The 19,105-nt window shown below is 42.0% G+C and overlaps 1 protein-coding gene across 1 annotated transcript in view; it reads right to left on the reverse strand.

Annotated features, from left to right (window-relative positions):
• The window catches only part of LOC106873592 (host cell factor 2), a 73,682-nt gene that overhangs the window by 9,867 nt on the left and 44,710 nt on the right, over window positions 1-19,105 (reverse strand). The window contains exons 13-15 of the mRNA XM_089350137.1: window positions 15,373-15,504; window positions 13,097-14,200; window positions 621-850 (exon numbers count right to left, since the gene is read on the reverse strand). Coding sequence (XP_089206263.1) covers window positions 621-850; window positions 13,097-14,200; window positions 15,373-15,504 — 1,466 coding nt within the window. The remainder of the gene's footprint in view (window positions 1-620; window positions 851-13,096; window positions 14,201-15,372; window positions 15,505-19,105) is intronic.

The raw sequence follows: 19,105 nt of genomic DNA on the forward strand, positions 1-19,105 counted from the left end.
CAGAGGCAATGATTAGTGACCGACACTTTTAGCGATATGCTGTGCTTGAGAGGACCAGTCAAGCCAAGTGAAATCATAGTCGTGGCTGATGCTAGTGTCACATAAAAAGCACATTTTGAGTGTTGGGCCTCATGGAGGCAAAATGGCTGAGCTCCTTTTAAGTGTTGGACTTGACGGAGGCAATGAGCGAGGCCTTGGGCATTATGTCGTGCTTGAGAAGATCTATCAAGCCAAGTAAAATTGCTGTCACGGCAGATGCTGGTGTCACACAAACGGCACCCATCATGTTCTTGGAGTGGTTGCCAGCCCTGGTCAAACTGTCTACCTCATACCAACATGGACAACGGACACTAAATGATGATGATGATGATGATAAATAAAATAATTTTTAAAAAGCAGAAAGAAATTAATGGATAAGCAAGTGCTCTAGTGTAATAGGTAAGGGGGGATGGGGTAGCACTCCTGGCTGTCGATAGACGCAGTCCCACCAGTGGGGGCCTATTACCACTTCCCATGTCACAGTGGTGTCTATAATGGTTATTGATGCCAACATTGGTGGCTGAGTGGAAATAAACAGAGACTTTAAAACAAAACAACAGTTTATGAAGAAATTCTCTAACTTGTTTTGAATCTGTGGCATCGGCAGAACTTGGCAGTCCATTGGTAGTTGCTGTTGCTGCTACTGGTGTTACAACTGCCACTGGTGTTGTGGATGTAGGCAGAGGCTGTGGACCGGTTGCAGGTATTGGAGCAGCAGAACTTGTCTCTTGCTTCACTAGTGTGGTGGCTGATGCTGCTGCAGCACTTGCAGCAGTCGTTACAGCAGCTGTAGCAAGGGTTGCTAATGGATCTACAGAAAAAGACAGAAAAATGTCCAGTTAATCCTTTCATCGGTGCACACACAAAAAAACTAACATTTTCGAAAAACATTTTACAAAATATATATTTGAATCTATGGAAATTTTATGTAAATCAATGCACATTTTTTTTTTCATAAGGATCATTCAAATCTTACTTCTAATAATAATAATAGGGAGACAGAAAGTCTGTTAGTAGCTTCACAGATCAAGCATTAAGGACTAATTAGATAAAAACCAAAATAGACAAAAAAAAAAAACAAAAACCAAGTAGATTCCCAATGTATGTTACGTAAATCAAAAGAGGAAAGTGTTACTCAAACAGTAAGTGAATGTAGCATGTTGGCACAGAAAGAATACAAGAAAAGGCATGACAACCTAGGGAGAGTAATCCTCTGGGAATTATGTAGAAAGCTAGGATTTGAACATACAAATGGTATGAACATGAACCTAGTAAAGAACTAGAAATTAAGAAATACTAAATGTTCTGGGACTTTAACAGCCAGACTGACAGAGTAATAGAAGCTAGAAGGCCTGGTTTGGTAGGAGTAGACAAAGGGTATAGAAAATGCTTGATAATTGACTTTACAGTCCCAAATGATGAAAAAGATGAATATGAGGGGTATGGGAAAATAGCCAAGTCTCAGGCCCTGGCTATTGAATTACAAAGACTATGGAAAGTATGGGTAAAATGTATCCCGGTAGTTATAGGTGCATTGAGAACTATCCCTAAAGATATGAACAGATGGAGAGAGGAAAGAGACACAAAACCCAGATTAGTGCAACTGCAGAAAACTGTGTTATTAGGGACATCTAGGATACTTAGGAGGGTTCTTAGAATGTAAGATTACTAGGAGTAGCCCAATGGTAGGAATTTTCTTTTCCAACAGTCTAATCTGTTGTGTTTATATGAAAATAATGATGATGATGATGATAACAATAAACATATAATGAAAAGAAATATAACAAGTAACTGCAGAATACGTGGAGATGGCCAAGAAACAATAAATCATATTATCTCTGGCTGCCCAGTCCCGGCTAAGAAGGAATATATTCAGACACGACAGAGCTGGGACCTATATACACTGGAAGCTATGCCAACACTATGGAATAACAACAGAAAAAAGATCGTATAGGCACACGCCAGAAAAGATCACAGAAAACGAGAAAGCAACCATACTCTGGGATATGCCAATACACACAGATAGAGAAATTAAGGCAAATAGACCAGATATAGTTGTCAGAGATCATGAAGAAAAAAAATGCTTTCTAATTGATGTATCAATACCAGCAGATGACAACGTTTCTCTAAAAGAAATGGAAAAACTTTCAAAATACAAAGACCTGGAAATAGAGGTAACTCGAATGTGGAATCTAAAAACAGAAACAGTTCCTATCATAGTAGGTGCCTTAGGTATAATAAAAAAATATTCAGACAAATACATAGCAAAAACACCAGGACTTACAAATATATATAACATACAGAAAATTGCACTACTGGGCACTGCACACATCCTACGCAAAACACATTCAATACAGTAACCATAAAAGCATCACAGCAAACCACAGCACATACCCAAGGCACACAAAGCTGCGCTCGGTAGTGAAGTGAAAGCACACTATAAAAATAAAACTACTGAATAATAATAATAATAATAATAATAATAATAATATTGCCGCTGTTAGAATTAACAATATAATACCTACTGAAAATGTGATATACCCACAAACATTTAAGAAACTAAATGCTTGGGGGTATTGTGGAAATGCCAGATCAAGAAATGAACTGGTCAAAAGATGAATTACTTGAAAGACCAATTTTTCCAAAGTGGATCAGTTTGGAACGCCATAAAGATAAACAATATCTTCATTTTGTGAACAATGAAACTTTTGATGCTGAAATACATCCCAACCCCCAAAAAGTTTATATGTTTCTGATGTTTAGTGAGAACTTTATGAAGTGTTATACCCCTAACCAAGATTTATCTCTAGACAAAAGCCTTAGCTCGTTCAAGGGAAGGTTAGGATGGGTGCAGTATACGTCGAAAAAGGAGGAGGTTTGCAGTGAAGTACTTTTTTTTTTTTTTTTGTGTAAAGCAAACATTTATGTTGGCAAAGGAACAGAGTTTCATTCAGAATAATATAGTGAATATCCCATGAGTTCTCGAGTTGTGTTGTCTCTGATGAAGCCTTTACTTGGTATTGTGTTACTGTGGATAACTTTTACACTAGTCTGCAATTAGTTGATACTCTGGTTAGTCACTACACTGATATTTATGGAACTCTCCGTTTGAATAGAAAGGAAGTGCCTGAACAACTGAAAAGGGCAGAATTGAAAAAAAGGGGGAAGTTACAGCATTTCAGAGAAGTAAGGTAATGATTCTTCGTTGGAAGGACAAGAAGGATGTTGCAATGATTTCGACCATTCACAACCCAGCTGTTGTGAAGGATGTTGAGACAAGACAAAGGCCTGTGAAGAAACCAATAATATGATTACAATTTTACAATGAGTGGAGTTGACAAGGTGGACCAACAACTAGTAGCTTATCCAATCACAAGGAAACAGAGTAAGAAATATTACAAGGAAGTCTTCTTCCATTTGAGGGATCTTGCAGTACGGAATTCTTACATATTGTACAATGTAGCAGTCACTGAATCTGGGAAAAAAGCCCTCATATCTGAAACTTTGTTTGTAGATTATATGAGATATCATCGCAAAACATCATCATCATCATCATCATCGTTTAACGTCCGCTTTCCATGCTAGCATGGGTTGGACGATTTGACTGAGGACTGGTGAAACCGGATGGCAACACCAGGCTCCAGTCTAATTTGGCAGAGTTTCTACAGCTGGATGCCCTTCCTAACGCCAACCACTCAGAGAGTGTAGTGGGTGCTTTTACGTGTCACCCGCACGAAAACGGCCACACTCGAAATGGTGTCTTTTATGTGCCACCCGCACAAGCCAGTCCAGGGGCACTGGCAACGATCTCACTCGAAAATCCTACGGGAGCCAGTCAGGCGGTACTGGCAACGGCCACGCTCAAAATGGTGCATCTCATGTGCCACCCGCACAAGAACCAGTCCAGGGGCACTGGCAACGATCTTACTTGGCTTGCCGGGTCTTCTCACGCACAGCACATTTCCAAAGGTCTCGGTCAGTAGTCATCGCCTCGGTGAGGCCCAATGTACGAAGGTCTTGGCTCACCACCTCAGCCCAGGTCTTCCTGGGCCTACCTCTTCCACGGGTTCCCTCAACTGTTAGGATGTGGCACTTTTTCACGCAGCTATCCTCCTCCATTCTCACCACATGTCCATACCAGCGCAATCGTCTCTCTTGCACACCACAACTGATGCTTCTAATGTTCAGCTTTTCTCTCAAGATACTTACACTCTGACGGGTATTCACATTGACATTACACATCCAACGGAGCATACTGGCTTCATTCCTTGCGAGCTTACGTATGTCCTCAGCAGTTACAGCCCATGTTTCACTGCCATGTAGCATGGCTGTTCGTACGCATGCGTCATACAGTCTGCCTTTTACTCTGAGTGAGAGTCCCTTTGTCGCCAGCAGGGGTAAGAGCTCTCTAAACTTTGCCCAGGCTATTCTTATTCTAGCAGCTACACTTTCAGCACACCCACCCCCACTACTAACTTGGTCGCCCAGATAGCGGAAGCTATCGACTACCTCTAGTTTTTCACCCTGGAATGAGATAGAAGTTGTTTCCTGTTTGTTTACAGTCTTTATTGCACCTGAACATCTGCCACAAACAAAAACTAACTTGCTAGTTAACCTGCCTTTGATGTTGCTGCACCTCTTATGTGTCCATAGCTTGCACCGGGTACATCTTATAGAGTTACTACCTACTCCTTTTCTACATACTGAGCAGGGCCATCTACCTGAAGGGGTTTGTGTTTTATCTACCTTCCTACTTATTAGGATTTTGGTTTTAGCTAGGTTAACTCTAAGGCCCTTCAATTCTAGACCTTGCTTCCACACCTGAAACTTCTCTAGTTCTGATAGTGACTCCGCAATTAGGGCAAGGTCATCAGCATAGACGAGCTCCCAGGGGCAACCTGTCTTGAACTCCTCTGTGATTGCCTGGAGGACTATGATAAATAAGAGGGGGCTGAGGACGGAACCTTGGTGGACCCCTACCTCTACCCGGAATTCATTGCTGTACTCATTTCCAACCCTCACCTTACTGGCAGCATCTCTGTACATGGCTCGCACAGCTCTCACTAAACATTCTTCTATCCCAAGTTTCCTCATTGACCACCAGATAAGGGATCGGGGGACCCTGTCAAAGGCTTTCTCCATGTCAACGAAAGCCAGGTACAGAGGTTTATCCTCAGCTAGGTATTTCTCCTGCAACTGTCTCACTAGAAATAAGGCATCAGTAGTGCTTTTACCTGGCACGAACCCAAACTGCATCTCATCTAAATTGATTCGCTCCCTAATTAGTTGGGTTATGACCCTCTCTGTAACTTTCATAACCTGATCTAACAGCTTGATGCCTCTGTAATTATTTGTATCTAAAGCGTCACCTTTACCTTTGTAGCAGTTGACTATGATGCTGCTACACCAGTCATTGGGTATGACTCCTTCGTGTATCACCTGGTTCGTAATACGGGTGACTAGGCTATAGCCAACACTGCCAGATATTTTGAGCATCTCTGCAGTGATTCCTGATGGGCCGGGGGCTTTCCCTGTCTTCATACTCTTAATTGCTTTATCTACCCTGGTACTATCAACTCGGATAGCTGGTCCCTCTATTGGGTCGACATACGGCAGGCTCTCTTTCTCCCATTCATTCTCTAAGCAGTAGGGAGACCTTCAACTTCACCAGGACATTTTCCAATGGAAGTCCCAGCAACAGAAAAGAAGACAAATCCAAATGTGCCATGTGTTGTCTGAAACGTGACCAGAAGGAAGGAGTCGTGATGTATGTGTAAACTCTGTAACGTACCTTTATGTGCATGCTTTGAAAAACACCAAATAATCATTCATAAAATGCCAGAGAAGGTAAGATGTATGGGAAGATGAGGTAAAATAAAAGATAAAATAAATACAGTATTTTATTTACATTTACTTTTATATATATATTTCAATTTTCATAACTAAAAGATTATGCTAAAAAAAATGAGTAAAACGGATGTGTAATACCCTTTTTTACTCTTTTACTTGTTTCAGTCATTTGACTGCGGCCATGCTGGGGCACCGCCTTTAGTCGAGCAACTCGACCCCAGGAGTTATTCTTTTGGAAGCCTAGTTCTTATTCTATCGGTCTCTTTTTGCCGAACCGCCAAGTTACGGGGACGCAAACACACCAGCATCGGTCGTCAAGCGAAGCTGGGGGGACAAACACAGACACACAAACATATATATATACATATATATGACGGGCTTCTTTCAGTTTCTGTCTACCAAATCCACTCACAAGGCTTTGGTCGGCCCGAGGCTATAGTAGAAGACACTTGCCCAAGGTGCCACGCAGTGGGACTGAACCCAGAACCATGTGGTTGGTAAGCAAGTTACTTACCACACAGCCACTCCTGCACCTATCTTTTACTTTTAATGATAAAGTTGGAAAAAAAAAATATAAAGAAAGATATGAGAAGACAAGTTATCTCAGTTTTGTTGAAAGTGATATCTTCAAAATGAAACTTCAAGTAAAATATTAGAAATAGTTAAAAACAAAAGTTATTTCCATTATGATCATCATCATTTAAAGTCTGTTTTCCATGCTGGCATGGGTTGGACGGTTCGACTGGGGTCTGGAAAGCCAGCAGCTGCACCAGGCTCCAATCTGATCAGGCAATGTTTCTACAGCTGGATGCCCTTCTTAACGCCAACCACTCCGAGAGTGTAGTGGGTGTTTTTTACAGGTCAACAGCACGGGAAACAGTCAGGGAGGCATGGCATCAATCATGTTTGGATAATGCTTTTTATGTGCCACCGGTAAGGGAGGCAGTCAGGTGGACCTAGCATCAGCCATATTCAGAGGATGCTTTTTACATGCCACAGGAATGGGAGCAAGTCAGGAGGCCCTAACATCCACCATGTTTGGATGATGCATTTTATGTGCCAGTCAGGGTCACTGTCTACAGCTACGATTTTAGTTTTACTTGACTCAACAGGTTTTCTCAAGCATATCACATTGACCGATGCATCAAGGGTACTTTTAAATGGGCCGGACATGCAACACTGGCATCGACTATGGCTGCAATCTCACTTTAGTTGCTGGGTCTTCTCAATCACAGCATATCTCCAAAGATCCCAGTCTCCTGTCATTGCCTCTGTGAGGCCAAACGCTCGAAGGTCATGCTTCACCACCTCATTCTATGTCTTCCTGGGTCTGTCTCTTCCACAGTCAGGGAGTGGCACTCCCTCACACAGCTGTCCTCATCCATATGTAACACATGACCATACCAGCACAGTCGTCTCTTTTGCACATCACATTTGATGCTCCATCTTTTCTCTCAGGGCACTCACACTTTGTAGTGTATGCACACTGACATTATACACATCCAACAGATCATACTAGCTTCATTTTTTTTCAAGCCAACACATGTCCTCAGCATTCATGGCCTATGTTTCGCTGCTGTGTAGCATGGCAGTTCGCACACATGCATCATACAGTCTACCTTTCATCCTGGGTAAGAGGCCCTTAGTTGCCAGCAGAGGTAGGAGCTCCTTGAACTTTGTCCAGGCTATTCCTATTCTAGCCGCTACACTCTCAGAGCAACCACTCCCACTACAGACTTGATCGCCTTGGTAGTGGAACCTATCGACTACCTCTAGTTATTCACTCTGGCATGTGATAGAATCAATTTTCTGTACATCTCCAGTGTTTACTGCCCCTGTGCATCTGCCACGCACAAAACTATCTTCCTGGTTACCCTTCCTTTGATATTGCTGCACTTTTTATATGTCCATAGCTTACACCAGGTACATAGCATGGAGTTTCTACCTACACCTTTTCCCCTACAGATCAAGCAGGACCACCTGCCTGAAGGAGTTTGTGATTTGTCAGCCTTACTACTTACTAAGACTTTGGTCTTTGCTGGGTTAACCCTAAGGCCCTTCAATTCCAGACCTTGCTTCCACACCCTAAACTTCATCTCTAGCTCTGGCAGTGACTCAGCTATTAGAGCAAGGTCATCAGCATAGAAGAACTCCAAGGGGCAACCTGTCTTAAATTCCTCTGTTATTGTCTGGAGGACTATGATGAACAAGAAGGGGGCTGAGCACTGATCCTTGGTGAATCCCTACTTGTACCCTGAATCCTTCATTGTTCTCATTGCCAACCCTCACCTTACTGGTAGCACCCCTGTACATGGCTTGTACAGCTCTCACTAAACACTCATCTATCCTTAGTTTTTGCATTGACCATCAGATAAGGGATCGGGGGTTCCTGTCAAAGGCTTTTTCCATGTCAACAAAAGCCAAATACAGAGGTTTATCTTTGGCCAGGTATTTCTCCTGCAGTTGCCTTACCAGAAATATAGCATCAGTGGTGCTTCTCCCTGGCACAAAACCAAACTGCATCTCATCTAGGCTAATTCTCTTCCTAATTAGTTGGGCTATGACCCTCTCTAACTTTCATCAACTGATCCAATAATTTGATATCCCTGTGGTTATTTCTGTCTAAAGCATCACCTTTACCCTTGTAACAGTTGACTATGGTGTTGCTACCTGATTTATGATGCAGGTGACAAAACCATAATCCACACCATCCGATCAGCATTAAAAATACTATAAAAAAAAAATTTGTCTGAAAAGGGGTTAATATAATAAATTTGCTAACTCCTGCATTCCCCAATTCTAATTCCCACCCCTAAAGCTTATATTACTTATCTCTTTTGATTTTTCATTATATTCCCCTCTATTTAACAATCTAAATCAGTATTGGCCACTCCTATCCTTCTTTCTTCCAGGTATACCCCTTCACCATCAGTCATTTACTTACCAGCAACTCTGCGACATACCCTTTTTTGTATATAAAGCTAGATATTGGTTCCAGTACACTGAGAGTCTAGTAGATTGTCTGACTTGAATTCATTTATCACCATCAACTGGAATACAGTTGACAACTCCCTGGGGATTTAATTCTAAATGGCTGAAGACTACATGCTCCATAAAAGTCTTCTAAGTGTAAGTATCTACATCACCACTTCTTTTATCTTGACCCCCACTGCTTCCTCTGCTATTCTCTAAATTATAGTAGGCTTATCAAGGTATGCATTATTTTCTAAACTCATTCTGCCACAGATATAACAATGGGAAACAATGTAAAGATTTTGGTTTCCATTCTTGATGTAAATTTGTTTATAAAAATGGTTTATCCTTTCTGTTTGATGCCTATGCAGTCATCTGAAGAGAGTGGTTTCTTTCAAACTGACATAATGATTCTCATTAATTAATTAAATGGGGCCACTCGAAACAGCCATAATGAATTGAAACCTGTACATCCTTGTTACTTGTGTCAAATTAATACACTTGCTTGTTGTTCCTACACCTGTCTTCATCTTTTGTCTTTTCTTTAAATTTCAACTATACTCAGTCAAATCGTCCAACCCATGCTAGCATGGAAAGCGGACGTTAAACGATGATGATAATGATATATATATATGTATGGATCCACCAAGGTTTAGCCCTCAGCCCTCTGTTATTCATCATAGTCCTCCAGGCAATAACAGAGGTATTCAAAACAGGTTGCCCCCGGGAGCTCCTCTATGCTGATGACTTGGCCCTAATAGCAGAAGCAAGGTTTACAATTGAAGAGCCTTAGAGTCAATGTTGCAAAGACCACAGTTCTAGTAAGCAGGAAGGCAAACACATCACACACCCCTTCAGGTCCCTGCTCTATCTGTAGAAAAGGTGTAGGTAGAAAGTCCATAAGATGTACCCAGTGTAAGCAATGGACACATAGGAGGTGCAGCAACATCAAAGGAAGATTAACCGGGAAGATAACTTTCGTGTGCGGCAGATGCACAGGGACAATAAACACCACAAATGCTCAGAAAATAGTAGTTGATAGTTTCCACTACCTAGGGTACCAAGATGGTCAGAGAGCATTACTACTAGAATAAGAAAAGCCTGGGCAAAGTTCAAACAGCTTCTACCCCTACTGGTGACAAAGGGCCTCTCGCTCAGAGTGAAAGGTAGATTGTACGATGCATGTGTGCGAACTGCCATGCTTCACGGCAGTGAAGCATGGGCTGTGACTGCCAAAGACGTGTACTGTCAGTGTGTGACAGAGTGTAAGCGCCCTGAGAGAAAAGTTGGACATAAGAAGCATTGGATGTGGCGGGCAAGAGATTTTTGTCTTGGTATGGTCATGTACTACGGATGGATGAGGAGAGTTGTGTGAAGAAGTGCCACTCCCAAACAGTGGAAGGAATCCAGGGTAGAGGGAGACCCAGGAAGACATGGGATGAAGTGGTTAAGCATAACCTTCGAATGTTGGGCCTCACAGAGAAAATGACGAAAGACAGAGACCTCTTGAGATATGCTGTGACTAAAAAGACCCGGCAAATAAAGTGAGATCACAGTTGTAACCTACACCAGTGTCGCATAACCAGCCCACTCAAAAGTACCCTTAGATCGCAGGGCGACATGCCATGCTTGAGAAGACGTATCGAGTCAGGTACATCAACATCAAAATGACATCAAATCACAATCAAATGGAAATTGTAGTTGTGGTCCCCATGCTGGTGACACATAAAAAGCATCATCCAAACGTGGTGGATGCCAGCCCCCCTTGGCTCGATTGGCTTCTGTGCTGGTGTCATGTAAAATGCACCATCCGGACGTGGCCGATGCCAGCACTGCCTTGATTGGCTCCTGTGACAGTGGCATGTAAAAAGCACCATCCAATCATGGTCAATGCCAGCCCCCTCTGGCCTTGTGCTGGTGGCACGTAAAAAGCACCCACTACACTCTTGGAGTAGTTGGTGTTAGGAAGGGCATCCAGCTGTAGAAACATTGCCAGATCAGACTGGTGCCTGGTGTAGCCTCCTGACTTTCCAGACCCCAGTCGAACTGTCCAACCCATGTCAGCATGGAAAACGGACATTAAACAACGACGATGATGATGATATATATATATATTACAGACATTACCAAGTAAGTAGTTATATCCACTGGACAATATGCCAATACTACAATATAAGAAATGGCAATAAATGGTATAAACATGTGCCAAACAAGGACCAAAATCATCTGGGATATACCAGTTCAAACCAGCAAAGAAAAAAAAACTAATCTCCCAGATATAATAATCATGACCACCATCATCATCATTTAACGTTCGTTGTCCATGCTGGCATGGGTTGGATGGACACATAAAAGATGCAGCAATATCAAAAGAAGGTTAACTGGGAAAATAGTTTTTGTGTGGCAGATACACAGGGGAAATAAACACTGAAGATGTACAGAAAATTGATTCCATCACATGCCAGAGGGTGAAACTGGAAGTACTTAATAGCTTCTGCTACCTAGGTGACCAAGTCTGTAATGGGGGTGGTTGCTCTGAGTGTAGAGGCTAGAATAAGAATAGCCTGGGCAAAGTTTAGGGAGCTCCTACCTCTGCTGGCAACTAAGGGCCTCTCGCTCAAGATGAAAGGTAGATTGTATGATGTATGTGTGTGAACTGCCATGCTCCATGGCAGTGAAACATGGGCTGTGTCTGCGGAGGACATGCGTAGGTTCGAAAGAAATGAAGCTAGTATGATGTGTATAATGTCAGTGTGCAGACATGACAGAAATTAAGTGCTTTGAGAGAAAAGTTGGACATAAGAAGAATCAGATGTAGTGTGCAAGAGAGACGACTGTGCTGGTATGGTCAGTGTGTTACATATGGATAAGGGCAGCTGTGCGAGGAAGTGCCACTCCCTGACTGTGGAAGAGACAGACCCAGGAAGACATGGGATGAAGTGGTGAAGCATGACCTTCGAACATTGGGCCTCACAGAGGCAATAACAGGAGATCAAAATCTTTAGAGATATGCTGTGATTGAGAAGACCTGGTAACTAAAGTGAGATCGCAGCCAGGGATGTCCAGCCCAGTTAAGAGTACTCCTGAGGCGTGTGGCGATATGATATGCTTGAGAAGACCTGTTGAATCAAATAAAACCAATATCGGAGCTGTGACCAGTACACACAGAGTGGCTCCTATGCCCATGGCACGTAAAAAGCGCCATCCAAACGTGGTCGATGGCAGGTCCACCTTACTGGTTCCCATGCGGGTGGCCCGTAAAAAGCACCATCTGAACGTGGCCGATGCCGGTACCCGCTGACTGGCCCCCGTGCCAGTGGCATGTAAAAAAGCACAATCTGAACATGGTTGATGCCAGGCCCGCCTGACTGGCCCCTGTGCCAGTGACACATAAAAAGCACCGACTACACTCTCTGAGTGGTTGGCGTTAGGAAGGGCGTCCAGCTGTAGAAACATTGCCAGATCAGATTGGAGCCTGGTGCAGCCAGTGGCTCTCCAGGCCTCAGTCAAACCGTCCAATGCATGCCAGCATGGAAAACAGACATTAACCCTTTTGTTACCATCTTGGCTGAAACCGGCTCTGGCTCTGTCGTACAAATGTCTTGTTTTCATATGTTTTGAATTAAAATCTTCCACCAAACCTTAGTCACAATTTATGTTCCTAACATTAGCTGAATGATAACTAAGTTATTTTCCTAAATTCTTTGTTATATCTAAAGTAACTGAAAGAAACACAGAACATCTCAAAATAAATACAGCAATGAAAGGGTTAAATGACGATGATGATGATGTCTAGAACCAGGTGTAAAAACAAGAAAGATTCCCACAACCCAAATATATATGTGCAGGTGTGGTTGTGTGGTTAAGAAGCTCGTTTTCCAACCACATGGTTTTGATGGTTTGAGGTTCAGTCCCACTGTGTGGCACCATGAGCAAGTGCCTTCAAAAGCCTTTTTAAATGGATTTGGTAGACAAAACCTGAAAGACCAGTGAATTGTGTGACAGCTTAAGTGAGTATCACCATCATAGACAAGCGATGCTCTTCATTTCCAGTCTTCTGCAAAAATATGGTTATTGGGAAATATTACGTTGCTTGGAAACAAGCAAGGGTCAGTAACAGGGAAGGCAACAGTCCGAGGCAAGCATGGATAAGTGGATGTTAAAACTATGATGATGATGATGGTTTCTCATATACACACTTTTAACTTTGGAAAGTAAATAGAAAGAAGCTTACCTGCGGGGTCAGATGTGGAGGAATGTGACACTGCAGTTGTTGCAGGTGCAACTGTCATTCTAACACTAGCTGCACCAGCTGCTGCCTTCACTAAGTCTCCATTCACAGAATTGTTTGGGGCTGCTGATGTATCCATTGGTTCACCAGAACCAGCTTCTTTTTCCAGCTTCACTAAATCATCCATGACTTTATTTTTAACCTGATTCCCATCTTTGATGTCTGCTTCTGTTTTCAGCTTGGTACCACTGCCAGCAGTTTGAATGTCTGGTTTTGTCTCGACACCTTTCACAGTACCTTCACCTTCCACAGACTCCTTCTTCACTGAAGCCGATTCATTTTGAGATTCACTCTTCACACCAGCAACCTCCTTAGGAGAATTTGCTTTAGTTACTTCAAACATAATTTTAGTTAAGGTGGGATCAGTGGTAGCCGTAGTGGTCGTCACAGGAAGACCTGCTACCACACGCTCAGCCACTTTCACAGTTTTAAATGTGGTACTGTCCATGGTGATGGCTGATGTTGTAGAAACTGTAGGAATAGTTATCTTTGTAGCTTGGTCATTTGCCGAGGTGATAGCAGCACTTGGCAAGACAGTTATTGTGCTGCCAGTAGTTCCAGTCTGGGTACTCTGCACACCAGCAGTCACTGGCCGACAATGGGCTTTCGTGATTGCACTGGTGCTCACAGCTGTGGTAGTGGTAGTGGAGACGTTTAGCTTTTCAACAGGACTAGGAGATGGTGGTACAGTAACTTTAGCTGATGTCACTGGTGTTGCAGGTGTGACACTAACTACCTGGGTCACTGCCGAACTGGGATTAACCAATGACGAAGCATTTTGAGGAGAAGGAAGAATGGAGATGCGGACTGGAGTAGCAGAAGACTGTGTAGTACTGCCAGTGAGGGAGGTGAGGGCCTTGACAGATGGAGTTACAGAAAGTTGTACACTTGTGGTTGCTGGCAACTGAGCTGTTGGATTTGGAGCTGGTTGAGCTACTATGGAGATGGTTGGTGTAGGGTTTGAGACTGTTGGAAGGATAGATGTACCTGCTTTACTGGTGGCAGCTGTCATTACATTACCAAGAGTGGATGTTGCCATTGACTGAGCTGAAAGAGGGAACAGGAGAAACGAGATTTTGAAAAGGATACAGAAAAAACAGAATTCAAAGTTTAAAAATAATAAATTACAGAGATGTACTTGCATAGCAAGTGACCTGATCTGAGATCGTGTGCTGGAACAAAGCTAATTAGAAATGATTTACCCCTGATGAAATACATTACCTTTGTTTCCGTTAATTTTGAAAGTAACGAAGAATTTAGTAAATTAACTTTGTTATTATTAAGCTGATGTTTGAAACATAAATTAACATCAAATTTTTCAGGAAGGTTTCAATTTACATCTCTTTTAAAACAGGGAACGCGTATTGTGAAACCAGAGGTGGTCTCAGGTGGGTTGTATCAAAAGGATAAAAGTTAACACTTCATTTGTTCCTTAACTGGAAGAAAACCCATTGCAATCAATAGCAAAAACTCACACCATAAGATAGATGTACAATTAAAAGATTTGCATCAAAATCAAAGGGTTTGGGGTTTGTTCCCACTGCATGGACGTTGTCTGCTTGTGCCATGGGCTGATCAATGCCTTGAGAGTGAAACTGATAGATGAAAGCTGTAAGTCGATTAAGTTTGTGTATATGATCATCATTTAACATCCACTTTTCCCTGCTTGCATGGATTAGACAGATTTTGTCTCCAACAGAATGTCCTTCCTGCCACCAATCCCCACCTGTTTGCAAGCAACATCATATTTCCCTCCTGGCTGAACATTTTTCACAGGAGACTGGAACATCGCATGTGTGATAGTGGTGCTTGTTTACCACCATGTGAAGACAATGGTACACACAGATACACAAAGGGTGTCTTTCAGTTACTGTCTACCAGATCCACTAACTAGGTTTTGTTCAACCTGGTGCTATAGAAGACACTTGCCCAAGGTGTTGTGCAGTGGGACTGAACATGAGACCACATGATTGTGAGGCTAACCTCTTAACCAAGCAGCCATGACTACATATGTGTAAAAATAGTTTATTAGATTATAATAATAAAAACGTTTTCAAATTTTAGCACAAGGCCAGCAATTCTTTATGGGAGGGGTCAGCTGATTACATTCACACTTAATACTTTATTAATTGACCCAAAACAAAGGAAGGCAAAGTTGACCTTGAAGGGATTCGAACTCAGAACATAAAAATAAATGGCGAGAATCTAGAAATGGTTACCTGAAGTGGTAAGAATAGTTACGACAGGCTTTGAAGCTGATGTTCCTCCTGCTGATACAATCTGGGCAGTTGATCCTCCAGAAGCAAGGGAAGATGCTAACTGAGATGCTGTCAAAGTGATTGGTTTACTTCCTGTAAAACAAATATATATATATATATATATATATATTTATACATATACACACACACACACACACACAAAAGAGTGGGGGGTTTCCACACAGGAAAAATATAGGGAAATGTGTTGTTGAAAATATATCTAAATTTCAAAAACCCATAATTGTTTATCAATCGTATAAGTTTAAAATTATGAATTAGAAAAACATCTTTAAAAGTTTCAATGTTGACAAATCAAATTATTTCATGTTCAAAACAGATAAATTTAGTATTATGAATTAGGAGGACAGGTGCAAGTTTGAACATTCATAGCAGTCAATAATATTAAAACTGTATATCAATTTGTTTGAATGTAGAAAGTTCATTAATGTTAGTGGTGATCGACAAGTCATACTGAGTTAAGAGGGGAAAAAAACAAGGGAGAAATGAAAATAGTAAAAAAGGAATTTGGTTTACAGTTTCTCTGATCCCCCTCCTGCAGATGCTTTCGCTTGTAGTGGTATGTTTTGGGATCAGATGTATTTGTAATTGTTTTCCGTAAGCAGATCTGATTTTTGATTTGTTAAAATACTCTCAATGCAGAAAAATATAATTAGTTTAGCCATGAGCACCATGTCCTCTCCAATAAGAGCAGCACACTCTTAATCCTATGACTTTCCACATATTATTGAAGTGATGGTCGTATCATATCCTTGTAAATGTGAAAAAATTTATGATATACTGACAAAGATTGGAAGGATTGTTACACAAACAATAAAATCTCAGCATTTTCTTAGCCAATTACATTTTAATTGTTTTCGAGTGTTTCTGCTTATCGTCTTCCAATCACTTCTTGTCATTTATCATTCTAACACCTACATCACAGGTGTATAATGCGTGGCGCTCTGGGATATTCTCAAGTATACTCACTCTAATGAATCACGTATTATTTTTTTCATCTCTTTTTAAATACAAAATTATACATATGCATGCATATGGACGTGTACAAACATTCATACATATTGGATTTAACAAATATGTTTATGGAAGACTGAGACAAAAAGAGATGAACATTTATCATTTATAAGCCTCTCTCTTCAGAATTCAAAACAGGCTGCTTGGTTTTCTTCCCCATTTTCTGCAACTCCAGTAGTCCCATTCATATTTTCTTTCCATTCTAGAATATATAGCAAGTATACCTGCCATTTTATCTGAACTTTCAAGGTGTATATTTTATAATCATGAAGTCTATTGTTAGGTTAGGCAGTGTTAACTTTAACAAGTTTCATTTACCGTAACCTTGAGGCAACTAAGCCTCAGGAGTTAAACAGAGGTGATGGAAAACATGTTGGCAGTTCTTAGATTTGAGTAAAGTCAAAGTTTAATGAGTCAGCTCTGGCACACACAATGACTGGATATTTTCTCCATCAGTTGCTCATAAATGTACAACATCCAGTGGAATACTCAGCAACATAAACTATTATAGTATGAGTAGAGAGATCACTGAAATAGAATACTTAGAGTGTAAAGAGACAAAGACCTGTTTTACAATATACAATTACACATTCATATACACGTGTATGTGTGTGCATGAATCTATGCATCTCTCGCTCTCTCTCTCTCTCTATATATATATGTGTATATATATATATATATATCTCCAAACCTCAGTCAAACTGTTCAACCCATGCCAGCATGGAAAATGGATGTTGATTGATGATGATGATGATGATGATGATAATATACAAATATATATTTATACAATTATACAAATTTAATCATCATTTAACATCCGTTTTCTTGCTGGCATGGGTTAGACAGTTCGACGGGGGTCTGGGAAAGCAGGAGGCTGCACCAGGCTCCAGATCTGGCAGTGTTTCTACAGCTGGATGCCCTTCCTAATGCCAACCACTCAGAGTGTAGTGGATGCTTTTTATGTGCACAGGGGCCAGAGGAGTTGGCATCGACCACGATCGGTTGGTGCTTTTTACATGCCACCGGCACAGGGACCATAACTACAATTTCCATTTGATTTGATTTTGATATTGATGTCGGTGTTGATGTACTTGACTCAATAGGTCTCCTCCAGCACGGCGTGTCGCCCTATGATCAAAGGTACTTTTGAGTGGGCTGGTTATGCGACACTGGTGGAGGTTACAGCTGTGAACTCACTTTATTTGCCGGGTCTTCTCAGTCACAGCATACCCCCAGAGGTCTCAGTCTTTTGTCATTGTCTCTGTGAGGCCCAACGTTCGAAAGCCATGCTTGACCACTTCATCCCATGTCTTCCTGGGTCTCCCTCTATTCCGGATTCCCTCCACTGTTTGGGAGTGGCACTTCTTCACACAGCGCTCCTCATCCATCTGTAGTACATGACCATACCAACGCAAACATTTCTCTCAGGGCGCTTACACTCTGTCGTGTGTGCACATTGACATTACACATCTAGCGGTTCATGCCAGTTTAATTTCTTTCGAACCTATGCATTTCTTCAGCTGTCATGACCCATGCCGTGAAGCATGGCAGTTCACACACATGCATCGTACAATCTACCTTTCATGCTGAGCGAGAGGTCCTTTGTCACCAGTAGGGGTAAAAGCTTTCTGAACTTTGCCCAGGCTATTCTCATTCTAGTGGCAACACTCTCTGAGCATCCACCCCCACTACAGACTTGGTAGTGGAAGCTATTAACTACTTCTAGTTTCTCCCCCTGGCATGTGATGGAATCTTTTTTCTGAGCATCTGTGGTGTTACGGTCTGCCGCACAAGAAAGTTATCTTCCTTTGATGTTGCTGCACCTCTTATGTGTCCATAGCTTACACTGGGTACATCTTATGAACTTTCTACCTACACCTTTTCTACAGATAGAGCAGGGCCACCTACCTGAAGGGGTGTGTGATGTGTTTGCCTTCCTACTTACTAGAACTTTGGTCTTTGTTACATCGACTCTAAGGCCCTTCGACCAGATAAGGGATCAGGAGACCTTGTCAAGGAGTTTCTCCATGTCCACAAAAGCCAAATATAGGGGTTTATCTTTGGCTAGGTATTTCTCCTGCAGTTGCCGTACCAGGAATATAACATCAGTGGTGCTTCTACCTGGCATAAAACCAAATTGCATTTCATCTAAGCAGACTCTCTCCCTAATTAGTTGGGCTATGACCCTCTCCGTGACCTTCATCACCTAACCCAGCAGTTTGATACCTCTGTAGTTATTTCTATCTAAAGTGTCACCTTCACCTTTGTAGCAGTTGACTATGGTGCTGATATGCCAGTCATCTACAGCTGGATGCCCTTCCTAACGCCAACCACTCAGAGAGTGCAGTGGGTGCTTTTGCGTGCCACCGGCACGAAGGTCACTCAGGGGGTACTGGCAACGGCCATGCTCAAAATGGTGTATTTTACGTGCCACCTGCACAGGAGCCAGTCCAGCGGGACTGGCAACGAACTTGCTTGAATGTCTTTTCACGTGCCAGGAAGGCGACGTTGGTAACGGTCACGCTCAAATGGTGCTATTTACGTGCCACCGGCACAAAAGCCAGACAGCTGGTGCTCTGGCAACGACCACACTTGGACGGTACTCTTAATGATTTACTAGTACTGGTGCCATCACGATTTAGCTTTTGCTTGCCCCAACAGG

The sequence above is a fragment of the Octopus bimaculoides genome, chromosome 4 (assembly GCF_046866305.1).
Source record: "Octopus bimaculoides isolate indiv1 chromosome 4, ASM4686630v1, whole genome shotgun sequence".
NCBI classification, from domain to species: domain Eukaryota; kingdom Metazoa; phylum Mollusca; class Cephalopoda; order Octopoda; family Octopodidae; genus Octopus; species Octopus bimaculoides.